Raw genomic sequence first — 22,143 nt, 5'->3', positions numbered from 1 at the left:
ATTATTTCCTATCATGTAGTCTAATTTTAAATGTTCTAAACTAGAGGGTTTCATCTCTTCCCTAGAGATACTATACCACAATTTAATAGGTCTCATTGCCAGGAAGATTTTCCTGATATAGAGCTTAGCACTTACTTTGTAATTTCTCCCACTACTCCTAATTACATTCCTTGAATAACTGATTCTTCTCCCTTTTGGTTGTTTACTCCCTTCACATATCTATAAATCTAAGCCCCCCCATTCTAGCCCCTAGCTGTTTCTTAGCCATGCATTTAGCTCTTCATATTTATTCACAGAACACATTTATTTTTAAATATGTGACAGGAAGTATGAAGTTGACCCCTTGGCATGAAAAACAAGATGCTGCAGCTTTCTGCCAGTTTGTAACTTGCTGCACGTGCACTGAAGAGCCTGAGATGTGTTGGTCAGAGTGATGAGTCCTGCTGATCTAGATGAGAGTGCAGGGTAAGGGGGGGCCATTACAGGAACCATCTGGGCTGATCTTGGACTCTCAGGCCAACCCTGCAGATCAAACTGCTAAGAATAGCAGGTGAAATTGGAAAAGGAAACATAGCTCAGGAGAAAAGGGACCAGACTCTCCTAAAGAAAATGGTGCTACCATTTGTAACGTAGATGGTGCTATGGCCAAACTGCTAGGCTAAAACTGCTAGTTTCTCTTTCACAGCTGTAACTTATTTGTGCAATACAAACAAGAATGGATCCGATAAGTTCAGCCATGATTATAGTTACTATGGTAGTGCACTGGGCCCAAGTGATCTTTCATTCCTCCACTCCCTCTGATAGCTAATTTAAAGATCTGAACTGACAGTGCACTTCTCAGACACAATATATAGACCAGCTACATTATTATTTTTACTTATTGTTATTACAGTAGCATCAAGAGGGCTCAAGTGAGATCTGAGCCCCATTGTGTGAGGCACTGTACAAACACATAGAAGGAAACAGTCCCCCCTGCCCTAAAGAGCTTACAATCTAAATAGACAAGACACGGGTGGGAAGGAAGAAAGAGTCACAAACAGGCAAAGTGATGTTCTCATACAGCAAGTCAATGGCTGGGTCAGGATAAGAATTAAAATAGTGTTCTAATTTCAGATTAACTGTAAAGCATAATATAAGCAAGGAAATAAAAATTAGAACCTGTCACTGAACCTGTCTCACTTTGTCATGCCCAAGTATTGAAGTACACTGATCACCAGGGAGGTGTTGTGGTTGTTAGTTACCAACTGCCTGGATTCTGAACCCCACTATTTACATCATTTGAGGACTAGTGTTACTTTAATATAGTGTATGTTTCCGTGCACTTGTTTCATGTCACACTATAATGTTTCAAGGCACCATAGTTACAGTTAAATGCATGGAGTAATTCCGTGTTAATATGAACTTACTCCACAGCTAAGAAGTGGTTTAATAGGATAGTTACAGCTTCTTGCTAAAGGAATCTTTCCTTCAAGTACATCCTGGAACCTTACAGAAATCTCCATTCTGATTTACTCTTGATGCTCGGGACAGCAATGACACAATCTGCTCAGCTGAGGAACTAGGCATTCAATGACCCTCTGACCAATTGTACTTAAGGAGTAGCAATATCCATTCATATTCATGATCCAGAAAGTAATTAAAAACTAATCAGAGCTTAATACAGAGTGTGGAGAGCAGAGAACTAACCATTCCTCCCTCCTAAAGAATTTTATTCAAATTTGGAGGAAGTAGTAGTTTTCTCCCATATCTAGAGAGTCTGTACCCCACTCAGACTGTTATGTCTGAGTAATAAATCCTTCAAGAGACTATTACAGTGTTGGTGTCACTAAGCATAACCCTACGTAACTCGGGAGGGTGGAAGGCCACAAGAGTATGGAGCCTTCCTGGTTTTAGGCCTCAGCAGACAAGAGTCCCTCCATGTTTGAACTTTAATCGACCTAAAAGGCCAGGTGTAACAGCCGTTATCAGTTGCAACAGTTCTAACTGGTCTAAAGCAGAAATAATGAGGCCTGTGCACCTTTAGCAGAAGGACAAGATAACTTGCAGAAGGAAAACTTACTAACGAGCTGCCGCGGCCAAGATTACTTAATGCACCTGTGCTTACGTAATTGCTACAGGGGGAGGAAGGAGGAGGAGGCAGGGGAAACGGGGGATTGCTAGTCAGTGAGAAAAGTTCTCATGGATATAAAGGAACAGACTGCTTGTTTTAGGTGTGCTTGATCTGAGTCAATCTCCCTGCACCGCTTTGAGATCTCAAATAAACTTGGTTTGCTTCTCCACCCTGGTGTGTTTATTGGCGCGGCACACCAGGCGACGGACCCCCCCGCTGTTGCTTGGCCTCAGGCAGTTATCTGCCGGCAACAGTTCTTGGCGCCCAGCGTGGGGCACTGAAGCTAAAATTAGCCTTGCCTGGATCCCTTCTGGTGGTCGACTGATTGCGGCGACGACCGACGCCCAGCGCGCACCGGTGACTTCACCGGGGGCCTCGGCGGAGACGCAGTTCGACTGACCCCAGAGGGCACAACGGTGCAACGCGCTCGAGTAGTGGAGAAGCAGTTGAGGGCGACGGTGAGGAACCGGTCCCTTGGATAAGGTAGGAACAGTCCAGTGGTCTGGATTTTTGCCTGTTATGACCTGGGGATGCCCAGTGTCACCCTAGGATATGGGAAAGGGACAGAGTACAGGCAGGGCACGGTGCACACCCTTAGAATGCATTCTAGCGAATTGGGAAGTGCTTGGATCAGATCCACTAACTAAAAGCAAACTAAAAAGTTCCGTATAGTAGACTGGCCTCAATATCAACTAGAGGACCAGAAAGGTGGCCACCGGAAGGATCACTTAATTATAACATGATCCTCCAATTACTCCTGTTTTGTCAGTAAATGGGTAGCTTCTGAAGCTGTTTGTATGGAGAGCTCTTGTAAAAATACCCCACTGTAGCTCCAGTTCTTCCCTCTGTCTGGCAGAGTGCAAGGATCCAAAAAGCAGGTTAGGGATAGTGCAGGGACAAAGGAGGGACCTGTCTAGAAAAGGGAGACCCTATGTCCTAGTGCACTCTCTCCCTGTTGTAGCTAAAAAGCAAGATCAGATGCAGAATGGTACTGGGGGCCAGTGTGAGTGACTGTTACCGGAAGACGCCCAGAGTACCCTGTGAAGCAAAAGCTCGTGACCAGGACTACTCTAACGCAAGCCCAGTAACTAGTGGATCTTTAGGAGGTCCGACCCATGGTGGGCTGACTTGGCCTGGCATCGTCCGGTGAGGAACTGCCTGGGTCTAGGAGTGTGTGTACCCATCTTCCCTTCCCCTTTCCTTTCCGTGTGGGCTACTGACAGTCTGATCATCTCACTGGATGCAATCAGAGTAAGCGGCGCCATCTCCGAGAGACTAGCCGACGCTCTTTGCTGAAGGGAGGTGTAGGAGGGTTGTGGCCATCCTCGTTAGCCTCTCCTGTGTGAGTATCCTGTAAGGAAAAATCCTTAGTTTATGAGCCGCTAGCGCGGACAAGGCACCCTCCCTGTGTGTGTAAGTGGAAAATGGGGGGGGGTCAGTCTAAACATTCCACCTTCACCCCCTAGGGTACCCCAGCATATTACATGTATGTACATTATGGTTCAACAACCTGCAGGTATTTAGAGAAATGGAATATTTACACGCGTGAAAATCCATCTAAACAATGCCCACTAGAAGGTACTTCAATCTAGATAAGATCATACATCTAAGAGGAGCGTTTAATCACCAAAAAGCCCTGACGCAGGGTGAGCAAATTTGTCTATTGAGGAAAGGAACGGGTTAATTTAAAAATCATCTTGGCCCAGGGATGGAAGGGGGGGATTGCTCTGCGTTCAAGGTCCAGAATCAAAGCAGACTATGCTAAGTACAAAGAAAAACTGCTTTCGGCCCCAGCTGGCTGTGAAGGAAAAAAATATAGACAGAGGCGAACCAAAGGCAATACAAGTTACAGAACTAAGATTACATTTGCAAAGCTTAACTGTCCAGTAAGATCCAACAGTGTGCCTTTGTGACCCCGGAGCCGGTGTGGCTTGGTGACACTGAGGAAGCCGCAGGCAGCTGACCTGGACTGGAATCTCTGAAAGAGACGCTGCAGAAGATTCCAGGGTGCAAGAGAACAGCCCTCCAAAGAGCGGAAGCATGTTAGAAATTCTGGACAAGCTGTATACAGGATAATCTCCAGTCCACCTCTCCCCCCTTCTCTGAACATTATACACAGAAGTGGCCAGTCTGGACGTACGTATGTGGGTATGAAAGGGGCTTGGGGCATTAATGTTTTCCTGAGTGATGAGGGAGCGTTCCCAACACTCTCTGTTGTTGTTTTATTATTTTATTAATGAAGCTTTAAAATTCAGTTATATGGTGTGTTTTCTTTATCTTCCCCCAACGATCCTGTAGTGTCAGCCTGATCACCTGACATGAGGGATAGATTGGTAACAGAAATTTGTCACAGTTTGGTGAGCAATTAAGAAGGGGGGAGCTCTGCAGAATTTACACCATCTATTTGTTTTACCCTTGTTATTTTGTGTTTGCTTTGCTTGGTACTGTTGGTGTTATATGTTGAGAACTGCATGAGTAAAAGTGAGTCCTAATAGGATAAGAAAATGCTATCTGGTTCTGGTTCTGTTCTGTTTAACCGGTTACTGTTGTTTTCCTGCTCTGTTCATTTGGACGTTAGGAGTGTGGGCGGAACTGAACCTCTCGTTCGTAATTTCTTGGAGTGGAAGCCATGCGTGCGAGGAAGCTCTGAGGTCGAATTGAGATCCTTCTGTCCCGTCCCCTGTAGCGGTCAGTATATAGAAGTGGGAAAGTCTGGCTTAGACTGTAATTCCGTCTGCTCTCTGTGTAATTCTCTTTTCTGTTTAAGTGTCAAACAGATGAATGAGTCTCTGTGTAAACCCTCTAAAAATAATCCTTTAAATTATATGTTAAGTAAATGGCCTTTGCCCCATGGGCCATGTGTTTTTGTCCAGGTGGTAAGCCTCATGAAGGAGGACTCGGGGAGTCTTGTGAGTAAGAATGTTTAAGGGAAGAGACCAGGAGGGGTGGGGGCTAGATGAGAAGCCCACCCTCCTAGCTAAACTGGTAGTGGAACAAGTTGGTGCCCATGGAAGGGATGGTTCAGCAAGAAAAGCAGGATCGGGCCCAGGCAGGCAGGCAACAGAGAGAGAGAGAAAGAGATTGAAAAGCAGGTTGGAAAACTTTAAGGGTGTAGTGGAAGGAAGGAGTCAGTAAGTGTAAGCATGGAGATTTCAAATACCCAGGACTTACTTGGAATGGTGATTTAAGTTGATAAAAGTGGCTGTTGGGAGACAAGCAAGTGATTTAAGGGAGAGTGAGAAGTTAACTCTGTAGTTGCTGGAGAAAACGGCAGCTGAACTTTGTAAAAATGCTAAAGAAAAAAAAAAAGTTTTTGGTGTCTGTGAAATGTTTGTAAATAAATTCAGGCAAAGAAGTTATTGGATTGCAATCATTTGGTGTGGCTATGAACAATTTAGTTGAATTAGCTGAAGAATGTATACAGTGTTATGTAATTAAAAACCTGGGCTGCCTATGAAACAAATACAAGAAACTATGGGGTAATTCCTCTGTTTTGCCTGAAGCCAACAAGAGTATTTGTATATTTCAAGTGATGATTGTCTGCCCAGAAAGGGTGGGTAGACCTCTTGTTTTTTTGTCTTTCAGATAATCAGAGAAAACTGATGCCAGCTGACCAGCATTCAACATACCATGCATTTACTGGCACAATAGAAATTATGTTTTGTGTTCTATGTTCGGTCTTGTGGTGTTTGTCTTGTGGCTGGAATTTTTGTGTTTAATATTTTTATAAAATAGTCTAGTTTAAAATTAAATAAAAAGGTTAAATTAAAATGCAGATATTTGTTTTGTTCAACTTGGAATACAAAGTGTTTGGATAAATCAGGAGAATGTGATATACTAAAGTCTAATGCATTTCCTCAAGAAAAAGAAATTTCATTGGCCAAACTGTTAATTGCAAAAATTGTTGTTAAAATTTGCATACCAACAGTCTTTGAAAGCAAAGACATGAAAAGTTAACCCACTCCCCATATTGTACATGGGATCTTTCTGGCTACCTCAGATTTCTAGCCAGAGGGCTGGGGATGGTGGAAGGCTATTGGACTAGAGGTTGTATTGAGTTAACTCTTCAAAGTGGGTGTGCTTGTCCTGGCTTGTTGCTCCAAAGCTCTGTAATAAGGTTATTTTAGTAAAAGGGTGTGTGTGGCATATATTAAATAATAAGACTAATTACTGTATAATGACAATGTTTATGTCTTCATTGTTGGGAAAAAGGTGTATAAGTAAAAAGTGGAAGTTTCCTTTGCAGGTTAAAAGAAGACAAGAAAGGAAGAAGAACAAAGCACAGAATGAGTTAACGGGAAAAAAAAAATTAGCTAGCAAGCTCAGGCTATAGATAAGACACTGACTCCATTCAAGGACACTGCTCACAGTTAAGACTTGGCTAACAACTAGGAAAAGGAGGGCTTGAATTTGCCCACACAGCTATGAGATCTGAAAAACATTGCCAGGCACTAATGAAATGTGTTAAGTTTCTTTTCTCACACGTAAAGAAGGGCTACCCAAAGACCCTAGCAGCCCTGCCACTCCTTGGAACCAGGAGACGGGATTGATGTACAGGTCCACCGACAAAAGACTGCCTTGGCTTCATGCTGGAAAGGCCCTTATTAAAGTCCTGCTACCTACCAACACCGCTGTGAAGTGCCAAAGGCTGACTGCTTGGTCTCAAGATTCTCACTGCAAAAAGACTCCTCCACCTCGGGAGAATTCTCCTACTGATGATTAGCCTATTTCACCTTCTAGCTCCACTGTGCCTTCTGGACAGTAGGGAAAAAGTACAAGGATGCTGCACCACGACTGTTTTGGGAAAGAAGAAGGAACACTCGCTCCACTGAAATTGCCAAAGTCCAGGAATTCCTGACTAGAAAGGACATTAAGAACTGACCCTGGTGAAGAAACAAAGAATTATACACTGGTGGGAGGACATTTGTGGGACCCATGTTTGGGAATGTGGTATTAATTGGATTTTGGGGTTTATTCTACAGGCTGCGCCCTATGTTTTGGATAAATCCTTCAGCATATATATCTCTCTCTAATTGGATTTTAAATAACAAGTACCCAAAGAGTTTGTTCTGCTACTAGAAATTTTACCCGTATTGAAACCATTCCAGTGACTAATAATGTATGCTATTAATGGAAATGCCTTTTGACAGTACCTGAGAATAGTTAAATAACAGGTGTATTATAGTACTACACCAAGAAAAGATGGTATTAAATATAACTGAGGCTGGGAAGGCATTGCAGTGGGATCTAGTATGTTTAGGAATTCGCGATTTCCTAAATGACCAGCTGATGGCCATTCGGAGTGATCTTGAGTACCAGACTTGGCCCACTGCCCTTACAGACGCATCAGGAATACCATCTGATCTGTGATCATGGAGACATACTTGGACACTTCCTGGGTGGAAGTGTGGCTTCCCAGGGCTGGGTGTGCGCCCTTATAGGGGATGAATGCTGTACTTATGTCCCAGAAAGCGCACAGGATATTAACAAGCACATCCTGTCAGCCAAACAGGCTTTTGAACAGTGGAAGGCCCAGGAAAGGAAACCTACTCTTTCTGATTCCCTCTGGGGCTGGTTACTCAACCTGGGAGAACTAGGGGAAGGCATTGTTCACCTCCTGCTCACTGGTGTGGTGTTGTGTATTGTTACTTTTCTCTTGCTTGCTTGCTGTAAAGCACTCCAGCTCCCTAGAGCTTAATCACGTTATCCTTTAAATGTGAGAACACTCAGCCAAAAGTTTGTTGAGTATTCTCAAAGGAGGGAGTTGTTGGTGTCACTAAGCATAACCCTACGTAACTCGGGAGGGTGGAAGGCCACAAGAGTATGGAGCCTTCCTGGTTTTAGGCCTCAGCAGACAAGAGTCCCTCCATGTTTGAACTTTAATCGACCTAAAAGGCCAGGTGTAACAGCCGTTATCAGTTGCAACAGTTCTAACTGGTCTAAAGCAGAAATAATGAGGCCTGTGCACCTTTAGCAGAAGGACAAGATAACTTGCAGAAGGAAAACTTACTAACGAGCTGCCGCGGCCAAGATTACTTAATGCACCTGTGCTTACGTAATTGCTACAGGGGGAGGAAGGAGGAGGAGGCAGGGGAAACGGGGGATTGCTAGTCAGTGAGAAAAGTTCTCATGGATATAAAGGAACAGACTGACTCAGATCAAGCACACCTAAAACAAGCAATCTCCCTGCACCGCTTTGAGATCTCAAATAAACTTGGTTTGCTTCTCCAACCTGGTGTGTTTATTGGCGCGGCACACCAGGCGACGAACCCCCCCCGCTGTTGCTTGGCCTCAGGCAGTTATCTGCCGGCAACAACAGCAAGGGCTGACAGGCCAATGGCTATTAATTTTACCCATCAATAGTTAAGATATTGTTGGTTATAACACAAATTGCGATAGTTCAAAAAAGGTGGCAGAGGCCCTGCCAGCAATGTCACTACTCACCAGCTGGATGGCTATCATTAATACCGTCTTCAAAGTGAAAGTTCTGTCACAGAGGTCAAACAAATCTTCCAAGCTAGGACCAAGTAGTTCTAGTACCATGGCATTGTACTTTCCACATGGCCCAAAGTAATACACCTGGGGGAGGCCTTCAGCTGAAAAACAGGGGGAAAAATTAAACAAGTGAGCAGGTGTGCACTAGTATTACTCCTATCAAGTCAGACCCTCTGTTGTTCCCAAGCTTTATTTTTATTGCTTAACTTATAGTCCCCATTACAGATCTTGCACAGTAAGCAGAAAAAAGTTTCCAAGTGTATTTATTGATATGCATGGAAAGACGTGCAAACCAGTGTAAGTTCTTCTCAAAGCAAGCCTTTGTAAAGCATATGGATTTTAGGGCAACAAATACTATAAGCAAACGAAATATCTAATTCTAGCATTGCAAAAGTTTGGGTCATAGAAAATATCATTTGTAAGAAGTTCCCTGCTTTATACTAAACATTTGGGGGCCACGAACCCCAAACAAGTCTATGTTGTGACTTGTTCAAGCAGCTGGAAAGAGGTAAAACCTTTTTACTTTGTCAAGAAAGGGCTCCTTTGTAAACCAAGTATGTTGTTTTCAGCATAGCTTTACATAATCTGTTTTATGTTAACATACATGCATTTTAATAAGACAGTTATAATTACACACAAGCACTATATAAGTAATCTCTCCTTTAAAAATGCAAAGATTTTTAATCTTTATATCTTATTTCACTGAGTGAAATAAATTTATCAGATCAGTTAAGCTTATCTGTAAAATTATTTTGCTAAATCATACACAAAACCCTTGGTAAGTGGTTGCTAACTGTAGTCAGTTCTCTCCGCCGACACTCCTACACAAAAAGGCACAGGAATACATTTTTAACATGCCAATAAAGCAAAATGTATTATTCAACTCTGGATGATAAATGCAAATCCTTTTCCAAAGTGCACCAGAAAGCGGGAAACAATGGCTCCGTCAACACAAGGCTGATCTTGCAGATTCCTGTTGCACTGGTTTGTTTTGAAGACTCACTGAACAAACCAAAGCAGAGTTTCAGAGTGGTAGCAGTCATTACAAAACCTAATTTTACCATACTAATTTCCCCCTACTGTTACTCACACCTTCTTGTTAACTGTTTGAAATAGGCCACCTTCATTACCACTACAAAAGTTATTTTTCCTCCCTTGGTATTCTACTGTTAAATGAATTGTCTCATTAGACTGGCCCCCCCCACTTGGTAAAGCAACTCCCATCTTTTCATGTACTATGTATATATACACACCTGCTACGGTATTTTCCACTCCATGCATCTGATGAAGTGGGTTATAGCCCATGAAAGCTTATGCCCAAATAAATTTGTTAGTCTCCAAGGTGCCACAAGGACGACTCATTGTCAAAGCAGAGTTGCATTTTTTTGAATTTGCTGCCCTGTTAAAGAATTCCAATTGATCAGTATATAGAATTGATTCAATGCTGTGTGATTTTGGCCAACAGCTAGCACTCCAAGGTTTCTTCTAGTACAGGAACTCAGCCTCCTTGCATCAGTCTGAGACAATACAGAGGAAGCATTGTATTTTATTGTAGAATATGCTTTCAGCTTTTGCTTCATAAACGGTTTCAAAAGGTAACAGGGAGTGGGGATACTTATTCTGAAACATAACCTCAAAGAGTTGAGCCCAATGCCAAATTGACTTGTCCATTTTTAACATATGTGATGGGGCAAGGCCAGATGGCTACAGTAAAGTAGTGAGGAACAGGTATGTTAGCCCCAGGCTAAACAAATCCCTGGTACCATGGTAACCAAATGGCAGTTGCTCCAGGTTAATCAAGACATCTGGGGCCAATTAAGATCCTTCTAGAAGGCAGTGGAGATAGCTACATTGATTGGGACACCTGAAGCCAATCAAGGGCTGGCTGGAACTAGTTAAAAGCCTCCAAGTTAGTCAGTGAGGTGCGCGTGTGAGGAGCTGGGAGCAAGAGGCGCGAGGAGGGAGAGGGAGAGGGAGAGGGAGAGCTGCTGGAGGACTGAGGAGTACAAGCATTATCAGACACCAGGAGGAAGGTCCTGCGGTGAGGATAAAGGTGGTGTTTGGAGGAGGCCATGGGGAAGTAGCCCAGGGAGTTGTAGCTGTCATGCACCTGTTACAGGAGGCACTATAGATAGCTACAATCCACAGGGGCCTGGGCTGGAACCCGGAGTAGAGGGTGGGCCCGGGTCCCCCCCAAGCCTCCCAGCTCCTGATCAGACACAGGAGGAGTTGACCCACACTATGGGTTCCACCAGAGGGGAAGATCACTGAGGTGAGCAAATCCGCCAATAAGTGCAGGACCCACCAAGGTAGAGGAGGAACTTTGTCACACATACAAAAGAGATTACTGGCTGCTCAGATAACATTAATTACGCACATAGACAGGAATTAGATGGTTTAAACAATTTGTTCTCAGACATTAGTGAAGCCAAAGAGCCCCAGAACAGTATATTACATGATGTTTAAGGGATCAAATATGTATATAGAACATATTCTGTTCCAGGCAAAAAGTCTATATTGGAAGTTAAGTTGCAAGAATCATTTACTCAAAATTTAGGAAATGCCAGAATTAAGGTAGCCCATACATCTTAATTCTGCACACTTGTATGTTAGGGGGCTTATTCCTTCACCCTCTCACTTCCCTGGTCCTTCTCGCATGAACAGAGAGTAACAATACCTGAAGTCCAAAGGTGCAAACAATTTGATGTTTATTGGGGTGAACTTCCAGCAAGCATGATTCCAGTTTCCTTCCTCAGTGGCCCCTTCCCAGCGCTGACACCACAGAGCCCTTGCCTGTATCCCTGTTCCCATTTCCCCACTCTTAGCGAAACATGATTCCAAGTCCCCCATCCTCATTCCCTGTTCCTATTCCCCCCCTTACTTTCTGATTGACTGCAAACTATATAGCGGGGATCAGTTACCTTTCAGAAGTGATGTACCGAGTCTTCATTTATTCACTCTGATTTAAGGTTTTGCGTGCCAGTAATACATTTTAACGTTTTTAAAAGCTCTCTTTCTATAAGTCTATAATATATAACTAAACTATAGTTGTATGTAAAGTAATTAAGGTTTTAAAAAATGTTTAAGAAGCTTCATTTAAAATTAAATTGAAATGCAGAGCCCTCTGCACAAGTGGCCAGGACCTGGGCAGCATGAGTGCCACTGGAAATCAGCTCACATGCCGCCTTCAGCAAGTGTGCCATAGGTTGCCTACTCCTACTATATAGTAAAACTTGAGTTCTGCTTAGCTATACCTTAACCAATCATTTTACGGAAATTTAACTAACTAATCCTAACATACTGTAACGTGGTTATTTAACCAATTATATCCCACCACCTTAATTGGTTTACACCCAACAAAAATTATACAGCTGTTATAAACAGATAGTTAAGGACTAATGTCTCTTTTACCTGTAAAGGGTTAAGAAACTCAGTAAACCTGGCTCACACCTGACCAGAGGACCAACAGGGGGACAAGATACTTTCAAATCTTGGTGGAGGGAAGCCTTTGTTTGTGCTTTTGTTTTTTCATCGTTCGCTCTTGGGACTGAGAGGGACGGGACATCAATCCAGGCTCTCCAAATCTTTCTGAATCAGTCTCTCATGTTTCAAACTTGTAAGTAATTTAGCCAGGCAAGGCATGTTAGTCTTATGTTAGTTTTCTCAACTTGTAAATGTTTCTTTTCGCTGGAAGGATTTTTACCTCTGTTTGCTGTAACTTTGAATCTAAGGCTAGAGAGGGTTTCCTCTGGGCTATATGAATCTTAGTACCCTGTAAAGTATTTTCCATCCTGATTTTACAGAGATGATTTTTACCTTTTCTTTCTTTAATTAAAAGTTTTCTTTTTTAAGAACCTGATTGATTTTTCCTTGTTTTAAGATCCAAGAGGATTGGGTCTGGACTCACCAGGGATTGGTGGGGGAAAAGGAGAGGGGATGGTTAATTTCTCCTTGTTTTAAAATCCAAGGGGTTTGGATCTGTGTTCACCAGAGAATTGGTGAAGCCTCTCAAGGCAACTCAGGGAGGGGAAAGTTTGGGGGGGGGGACGGGATGGGACAGGGAGAGCGCCAGACACTGAATTTCTGGCTGGTGGCATTGTTACCAGATCTAAGCTAGTAATTAAGCTTAGAAGTGTTCATGCAGGTCCCCACATTTGTACTCTAAAGTTCAAAGTGGGGAAAAAAACCTTGACAACAGCAGACAAACAATCTGAACCAGACAGATTATACAGACAAACAATAGGGAAGTAGAGACTACAGTGTTAGAACAATACAGAAATGAAGATTTCACATCCCAGCTATTGATAAGTGAGTTCTTGCCAGACAGGATGCTATCAAACTAAGTTTCCTTTTACATCTTCCAGGCTCTTCCCTTTCTCTGGAGGTGATAGGAATACAATCCTGTGCTGATATTCCTAACAGCCCAATAGCACCTTATTTCAGTGTGCCTAGTTTGGAATGTAAGGATGTGACCCATACACTTCCCAGTTTACGGCTGCCCCTGCTACTCAGCCGAAGGCCTTAGCCTAAGAACAGGACTCATTGTCACAGTAAGAGAAAGCCCTTACACAGACAGACAGTGATTTTGAATCTTTTATACCTCTATAACTAGCTAAATGATAAGAATACACCTAAATTCTTAAAAGTATAGGCCTTTGCAGACAGGCCTGAATATCTATATCCTAACATTGTACATTATACCATTTTTAGTTACTTGATCACAAACTATTTTCTTCCACACAAGGAAAGGTGGTGTGAAGGAGGACATGTTAAATTAGAGCAAACTCACAACTACAGTAACTTTTGTCTCTACTGTACCTTTGGAAAATCCAGCTAATCCACACAATGCATGATTCACAACATAAACAGCAGCACTTTCCAGTTCTTAAAAATGCAATGAATGTTGTACAGAAGTTTCTTATTACTAAAACGTAATCCTAATGAACTGTTATTAGCATACTATGAAGTGTATCTAAAGCTTGTCCAGCTTGTTCACACAGGGTACTGTTTGTCAAAGATTATTCTCTATTTTTTAAAATCGTGTTGTTCACTCACTCACTGTCAATTCATTAATTTGGGGGATTTATACTGTAGTCTGCCAGTCACCAGAACAAATTAGTGAGGTACTTAAAGTACTTGCAGAAACTGCATGTCTAGCCACCAGAATTTTTATGTTCTATGTTCAACAGCTACACAAACATGTACAGTGTTGAGAGTATGACTTTTGTGGACTGAAACACTTAATGGATCTTTGGATTAGATCCAAACAATTGAGGTAAGACAATAAAAACAATGGACCGTCTTTTAGTAAAGAGAAGTCCAGCTCAAGAGTGTTCGCTTTCTTTGCTATAGAACCAATTCAAAGAGCAGACCATGAGTAGTACTGGGCCAAGTCAGCTCCAGCAGGGTTTTAAACATACCATCTCAGAGACCAGCAACACCTCATTAGTAAGGATTGGGTCACCTCAATGTACACAGCTGGAATTAGCTGGTAAGCTTTACTGGCACTGTTTGTTGTCAGATCATATTGGCACTCATTCTTTTTAACTTCCCAGCAGGTGCCCCTGATCTCATACTGGGTTCCAATAACATAGAAGCAGGTCACCAACGATGCTGGAGGGACAAAGAGGAGGCAGATTGGAGGCTCTGAGAATGGGATATTGGGAAACCCATCCACCAGCATGGGCAACAAAAAGAAACCAAGCGACTGAAGAGGAGCAGCAGAAAGAAACTGAAGCAACAGTAGGAAGAGCTTGAAGAATGGCAAAGGCTATTGGAAGGGGGGGGGGCTGGTAGACTCTCGGTAACAAAAAAGGCAGAAGACAGATTCATAGATTCCACAGATTCCAAGGGCAGAAGGAACCATCTAGTCTGTCCTCCTGTATAACACAGGCCACAAAAGGGTGGGGGGGGGGAGGCAGAACTAGGAAAAATGTGTGTTCCCAGATGAAGAAGAGGTCAAAGATAAGGATACAAGAGGAAATTCTTAAGCGCAAAGGATTAGAAAAAGAGGAAGTAAGATAGCTTTAACAACTCCCCTGTGCTAAACATGAGGGCTCAGTGTGTATCCTCCTAAATACCACCATCCCTAACTCCCCAAATCTCCTTCTCTGTGTGGAGCTCTTTACAAGAGCCATCTCCACTTGCAAATAAAATGGTCCTGAATATCAGTAACGGCAACAGTTAGGCAACCACAGCGTGACCCTGCATCTCCATTGTTGAGGTTGTCTCTCCCTTGATGCTTTGGGGAATGGGAGGGAAAAGGATCATGGATCTAATCCTAAAGCAGTCACCCTCTGCTTCTGTCCTATTCTGCCAACAGGGGTCCCTTGAGGGGGATGGATGTAATACATGTCACCTGAAGTGTTGGCATGTTAATGAAACAACTGTGTGGCATAAACAATGAACATGCTTAGGCCTACCCGCTGAATCTCTGACTCTAGGATTTTGTTTCACTAAAACCAAGTGGACTTCCCCACACAGAAACCATTTTTCTATTCCCCATGCTGCCTTATTTCCTTCACAAAAGTGGATAGAGCTTGCTTTCTGGTTGCAATCATGTAAATGGTGAAACCAAAGGGTGTGAGAGGTGTCTGTTGGTGAAGTCCCTCAGGAAGCAGGTAAGACAGCTGCAGAACAAGGTGGCTCATCTGCATAGCATCCAGGAACATGAGGACTTTGAGAGGATGCAAGTGGAGGCGTCTGCGATGGAGGATGCTAGCCAACTACAGATGAGTACAGCAGCACAAGAGGAGGAAGGAGAAACTGGCTGCACTGCAAGGAAGAGACTAGCTGTTGGTCACCTCAGGCAATAGACTGTGCTGCTTCCCACACCCCTCCCAAGTCTCTGTCCCTGTAGTTGAAGAACCGGTATAACGTACTGTCAACACATGGTGAGGAGCAGAACTCAATGACTGAGGAGGAGAAAACATTTGTTCCCAAGGCTGGGAGGTTTGCAGCTACTGCACCAGAGAGAAGACAGCATGCTTGTGGTTGGGGACGTCCTTCTGAGGGAAATGGAGGCATCCATCTGCCAACCTGACATGATATCCCAGGAAATGAGCTGTCACCTTAGAGGTCATGTCCAAGACATTATGGAAAGGTTGCTGAGGCTCATTCGCACCCTGATAACTACCCCAGGCTGCTCATCCATATAGGCACTCATGATGCTCCCTTGTCTGACCCTGAATAAATCAGAGCTCTGGGAATCAGGATGAAAGGGTCAGGGGAGCAGGTTCTGTTGGAGCAGTTTGTAGCAGAGCAGTAGAGGATAAGGACCCAAGCAGGGACAGGTGCATCCTGGAAAAGAATTCATGGCTTTGCATATGGTGTCAACGGGAGGGCTTTGGCTTCCTTGACCATGGAATGCTGTTCCGGAAAGAAGATCTGCTGGGAAGAGTTGGGAGTTCACCCGACCAAAAAGGGGAAGAGCATCTTTGTGTGCCCTCCTTCTTCCCAGCGTTGCCATCTTTCCAGTTAGCAATCAACCTGACCGTGCTTCTGCCAGCTGTTGTCTGCACCTCTTACCATTGCACCCATGGTTTTTAGAAAAATATTATAAATGAGTGAGCGTACAAGTTCTCTTGTGGTGTGTAAAGTATCATAAGGGCAATATGAAATGAATTTTGACCTTGTAAAAATACATACTGTGACAAAGTTCCTCCTTTACCTTGGTGGGTCCTGCGCTTACTGGCGGATTTGCTCACTTCAGTGATCTTCCCCTCTGGTGGAACCCACAGTCTGGGTCAACTCCTCCTCTGTCTGATCAGGAGCTGGGAGGTTTGGGGGGAACCCGGGCCACCCTCTACTCCGGGTTCCAGCCCAGGTCCCTGTGGATTGTAGCTGTCTATAGTGCCTCCTGTAACAGCTACATGACAGCTACAACTCCCTGGGCTGCTTCCCCATGGCCTCCTCCAAACACCTCCTTTATCCTCGCCACAGGGTCTTCCTCTTGGTGTCTGATAATGCTTGATTGTCTGATAATTCCTCAGTCCTCCAGTAGCACACCTCTCAGTCTCAGCTCCTTGCGCCTCTTGCTCCCAGCTCCTCACATGCGCTTCCCCTCCTCTGGCTCCTCCCCGCCTGACTGGAGTGAGCTCCTTTTTAAACCCAGGTGCCCTGATAGGCCTGCCTTGATTGGCTGCAGGTGTTCGAATCAATGTAGCTATCTCCACTGCCTCTACAAAGATCTTAATTGGCCTCAGGTGCCTTGATTAACCTGGAGCAACTGCCATTTGGTTACCATGATACAAGGGATTTGTTTAGCCTGGGGCTAACATACCTGTTTCTCAGTACTTTACTGTAGCCATCTGGCCTTGCCCCATCACAATACACATACTGTCTCTTTTAAAAACTGGTGGTTTCCCCTGCCTGGCTTTTGGCAGCCAATGCTGGTTAAGGGAGTGATTTTTGGAGACATTTCTATACCAGCAAAAGCCCTAGTGTAGAAAAAGCTGTACTGGTATACAAGTGCTTCTGCTAGTATAGCTTATTTCACTCACCAAACTAGTATAAACTATACCTGCAAGAGCACTTTATTGCCAGTATAACCTATGTCTGCATTTGGAAGGTTTAGCAGTCCAGCTACACCAGGAAACCTTTTCCACGGGAGAGCCGATCCAGGACTCAAATCGGTAGGAAGACCAAAAAGCCACAAGTTTGTGATGTCAGTCTCACACATACTCACTCAGTTCAACATGTTAGATGGAAGATCACTTATATTTCTAAAGTTTGTCTGATCTTAGTTATCTTTGGAGAATTTTGTGTGGTGTAATGCTATTTATTATGTCAGATGTTTCCAAAAAAGATCAGTGGAAAGTTTCTTTGGTCTAATTCTCTCTAAATAGTTGAGAGGCAAGATTCAGGGCCAAACACATGCTTCACAACCTGCAAACACTTCCAGTTGTTAGCAAAGTGATACACTGTATGTGCTGGTATTCATCATGAATGCCTTTTAAAAATGGCCATTTGCCCTATGGTTTGCTGCCTTTTTTTTTTTTTTTTAAACTGCCACCTGTGGTCTGTCCTGTACTTACCAAAAGGGAGTATTATCCAAAACATTTAAATGGTAATATTGGTAAACGCCAAGTTTTTAAGGGTTCCCACTGTTTTTAAGGGTTCCTGAAATGCTTTACTCACTTTATCAAGTCTAATTTACTTATGCTATAGGCAAATTGGCAGTCACCGTTGCCTGACATTTGACACTATGCAGCCATATGGATTCTCTTAATATCTTCCTATTCTCTGCTTGTTTAGCAGCTGTCCTGCCAAGCAAATTAGTTAATCCCACCAGACTTATTGCCTCAATTTCAAAGTGCATTTTGCATTTTAGACATGCAAACAGGCTCCAACGATGCACAACTGAAATCATTCTTGTCTAAGAATTTTTCAAAACAGAAATATTTGTCAGTGCATGAATGTAAGCTTCCATGGTTAGTCTCCATTTCTCCCCACCCTCAAGCACTCCTACTATTAAAGTTAATAACTATACAATCTTCCATCAAAGGCTGCAGATGCTGGTTGGAGAGATTGCCATTGAGCATCTTGCGGCATTCCTCATGTAGACATTAACCTTGTCATCTCTACCACATTTCCAATCCCTGTGCCCTGGACAGGAAGCTGAGTTCTTGTTTATCAAGATAACAGAGCACCACCACTAAGGCAGCTCAAATTACCATGATTTAAATGAATAATTATTCAAATTCACTCTTTATTAAGTAATATGCAAAGGGAGATATGACAATTGTATCCAATTAATACTCTGAGTGCATCCATTTTGCTACTTCAAAAAAAGCATCTCCCCCCCCCCCCCCCAAAAAAAAAAAAGTGCTCTCATCCCTGGAATTTCTCCCCCCCACTTCTCCTAACTCCAGTGAGAATTTGGGAAAATCAAGATTTAGAAGCTATGTAAGATTGCTCCTCAACCAGCTTTCCTTAGACTAAAGAAGAGGCCAACTGTTCACCTGAATATGACTTTGACTGACGGCGCTACTTAGTTGTATTGATTCTCTTGTACTATTATATTGTACAAGGGATATGATTTAGTTGAAGCAAAAAACAAGCTGCTATACAAATCTTGATCATTAAGCCTCTCTTTTTATACAGTGCATTAAAAGCAGAGCCTAGCCCAGTGGGAGAGCAGCATGTATTGTATACTGATAGCATGCAAATCTGGTTCCGTTGCTGAGACATGGAACCCGTCAAAAGCCAGAGGAACCTGAGGAAGAGCCATGTGCAGCTAGAAAGCTGGCCTCTCTCAAAAACAGAAGTTGGTCCAATAATGATATTATCTCAGCCATGTTGTCACAGAGAATTAACAGGTCATTCAAAGATGTCCCAAAATAACTGAACATAAATAACTCAGAAAATAAAGAACTGTATGAAGACATCCTGAAGAGACCCAGCAAGTGTATGTCTATACTATAACCAGAACTGTGACTTACTCCAGAACCATTCAAACAACAGGAATAAAACTGGCATAAGTGAGGCTCCTTGCACTGCATCTGGGTTCATGCTACTCAGTGAAACTACTGTACCTGGTCTGGTTTGCGTGTTTTCAGGGACAGATGTAGCTAAATTTCCAGGAGTCAGTCATGTACCTCAGATTGAAATATTTATTTTCAAAAATGTTCATTATCTAAAGCAGTTAACAGTAATTTGAGGGGGCAAACATTATTCTGGATGGTCAGTGGCATGGACTGACACAGAGGGCTTTTACAACCTGGCTAGGAGATTCTGATTTGGAAGCCAAATATGATAGTTTCATTCTTTGACTGCCAGCTCTGGGTGAGAGGGTAAAATAACACTGCCTTATGCTGAGAATCTGGCAGAACAGGGACAGGGACTAGTCGCTGGAGTGTAAAAATGCATTTCATTTAATCAGATAAATTAAACCAGCAAAAATTTAATTCAAAATTGTATGAACACAGAATACTCAGAGGATGAAAGAAATGCACAAGAATTCACCATCTCTTTCAAAACAGCCAAAAGTTGAATCCTTTAAGAAATAATGTATCTTCAAAAAGGACAAAAATTGCAGTTGAAAGATCACCACCTCAGGTACTCAGAATTGACCATTTATCACTTCTCTCCTCCCAGGATGTGTTTAAAATAACAAAAAACTGATATATCATTATTTATTAAGTATTGCTGCTTTCAGATTTACCTCCACTTGGAGCTTATCATATGCATGATGCTGCGCATGCTTCTTTCTTATTGAACAAATTCCTTTATGGGATATGGTAGAATGTCTCAATATAGCAGATTGGGAGCAGTAAGTGTTGAGGACGGATCAGTTGTACAGACTGAGCTGAATCACTTGGGTAGGTGGACTCATTTGAACACAGCCAAATGCAAAATCAACTAGGATGAAAAAGTGTATGTCACACTTAAAAAGTGAGGAACCATATCCTGAGAAGCAATGACAATGAAAAAGGATTTAGGGGTCATGACAGATGACCAGTTGAACATGAGCTCCTAGTGTAATGCTGTAGTTAAGGGGTTTAATGTGGATTCTTGAATGTATAAGCTGGAGAATATCAAGTAAAGAGGTAATACGACCTCTGTGTACACTGGAATAACTTACCTAGGGACATAGTGTTATGTCCCTAGGTAAGTTATTCCAGTGTACACAGAGGATACTCCATCCCTTAAAGTTTTTAAATAGAGACTGGATATATTTAAAAAAAATATGTACTATAGCTCAAACAGAAGTTATAGGTTTAACGCAGAAATTGCTAGGTAAGGTTCACTGGCCTGTGCTACTCAAGTGGTCTGATTAGTTGACCCTTTTGGCCTTACGATTTAGTTCTTCCCTACAAGCTGAACCAATGCAAGTAAAGAGTGGCTCTCAATGGAAAAATCTATATGGAACTCATGAGTTAGTGACAGATACAACTCATATATCTGAGGATATATGGACACATAAATGAGGGATAAATGGACACAAATCAGACATTAGGAATGGCAATATACAAAAACCTGTAGGAGAGCACTTCAACCTCCCTGGCCACACTATAGCAGACCTTAAGGTGGCCATCCTGCAGCAAAAAAACTTCAGGGCCAGACTTCAAAGAGAAACTGCTGAGCTTCAGTTCATCTGCAAATTTGACACCATCAGCTCAGGATTGAACAGAGACTGTGAATGGCTTGCCAACTACAGAACCAGTTTCTCCTCTCTTGGTTTTCACACCTCAACTGCTAGAACAGGGCCTCATCCTCCCTGATTGAATTGACCTCGTTATCTCTAGCCTGCTTGCTAGCATATGGAAATTTCTGCCCCTGGAAATTTCCACTACATGCATCTGAGGAAGTGGGTATTCACCCACGAAAGCTCATGCTCCAAAACGTCTGTTAGTCTATAAGGTGCCACAGGATTCTTTGCTGCTTTTACAGATCCAGACTAACACGGCTACCCCTCTGATACTTGACAGATACAAGAGCATCTTCATATCATTCAGGATTTTATATGTGGCATTCAATTACTCTGCCAAAAGAATGATGTAAATGCTACCTGCTTCCAACAGTTTATTCACACAGTATGTCTCCAAGTTCAGAGATTCTTTTGTTGTGGTAATAAATGGTAATGTTGTGCTAAGTGGCTGTTTAAACACTCAGGATGAAACAACATACAGACAGTAAGTAAAGGGACTATGTGAGCTAAAGCACCCTTTGCCTGGGCAAATCTTTCCTGAGGTTCTTTTGTACTGCAAAGCAGCTGCACAAAGTGAATACTCAGGGCTTGTCTACATCACAAAGTTGCAGCGCTGGTAAGGGGGTTACAGTGCTGCAACTTAGGAGGTGTACACATCTGCAGGGCATCACCAGCGCTGCAACTCCCTGTTTGCAGCGCTGGCCGTACTCCCGTTTTGTCTCGGGTGTAGAGGATCCAGCGCTGGTGATCCAGCGCTGGTAATCAAGTGTAGACACTTACCAGCACTTTTCTTGACCTCCGTGGAATAAGCAGGTATCCCAGCATACCTGAGGAAGCCTCTGGTAATCAAGCAGGTCTCCTTCCCCGGTTTGCTCTCGCGTTCCCCGAACCCCCGAGCAAGCAGGTCTCCTTCCCTGCGGTTTGCAGGGGGGTTTGGGGAACGCGAGAGCAAACCGCAGCGAAGCTGGTCTCCTTCCCCGGTTTGCTCTCGCGTTCCCCGAACCCCACTTGAAGCCGCCCAACAGCGCTGCAGTGTGGCCACATCTAACACCACTTGCAGCGCTGGTTGCTGTAAGTGTGGCCACTCTGCAGCGCTGGCCCTATACAGCTGTACTAATACAGCTGTAACAACCAGCGCTGCAAAATTGTAGATGTAGACATACCCTTAGGCTCATCTTTTCAGGCCATGTGGTCCTACTTGGCTAGCTTTTAGTTAAGGGTTTCCCAGGTGAAAAGGTCACGTTCTGAGGGAGGGACATGTGGTGTCACCTACATGAAGATTTAAAGGGGTGATTTTAGCATATTAGCTAATACAACTTGACTAGTTTAACATGTGTTAAATGCAATGTGCCTTGTTAAGGCTAGATTTTTTAATACACATGGTAAC

The 22,143-nt window shown here is 43.2% G+C and overlaps 1 protein-coding gene across 14 annotated transcripts in view; it reads right to left on the bottom strand.

Annotated features, from left to right (window-relative positions):
* CSNK1G1 (casein kinase 1 gamma 1) overlaps positions 1–22,143 on the bottom strand; it is a 320,905-nt gene that overhangs the window by 90,689 nt on the left and 208,073 nt on the right. For all 14 annotated transcript variants that reach the window (XM_030578653.1, XM_030578658.1, XM_030578655.1 and 11 more), the window contains one exon: positions 8,555–8,706. In XM_030578653.1, the coding sequence (XP_030434513.1) occupies positions 8,555–8,706 (152 nt within the window). The remainder of the gene's footprint in view (positions 1–8,554; positions 8,707–22,143) is intronic.

The sequence above is a fragment of the Gopherus evgoodei genome, chromosome 10 (genome assembly GCF_007399415.2).
Source record: "Gopherus evgoodei ecotype Sinaloan lineage chromosome 10, rGopEvg1_v1.p, whole genome shotgun sequence".
Lineage (NCBI taxonomy): Eukaryota > Metazoa > Chordata > Testudines > Testudinidae > Gopherus > Gopherus evgoodei.
Note: the sequence above shows the minus strand (reverse complement) of the source record. Positions and strands in the feature narration are given on the sequence as shown.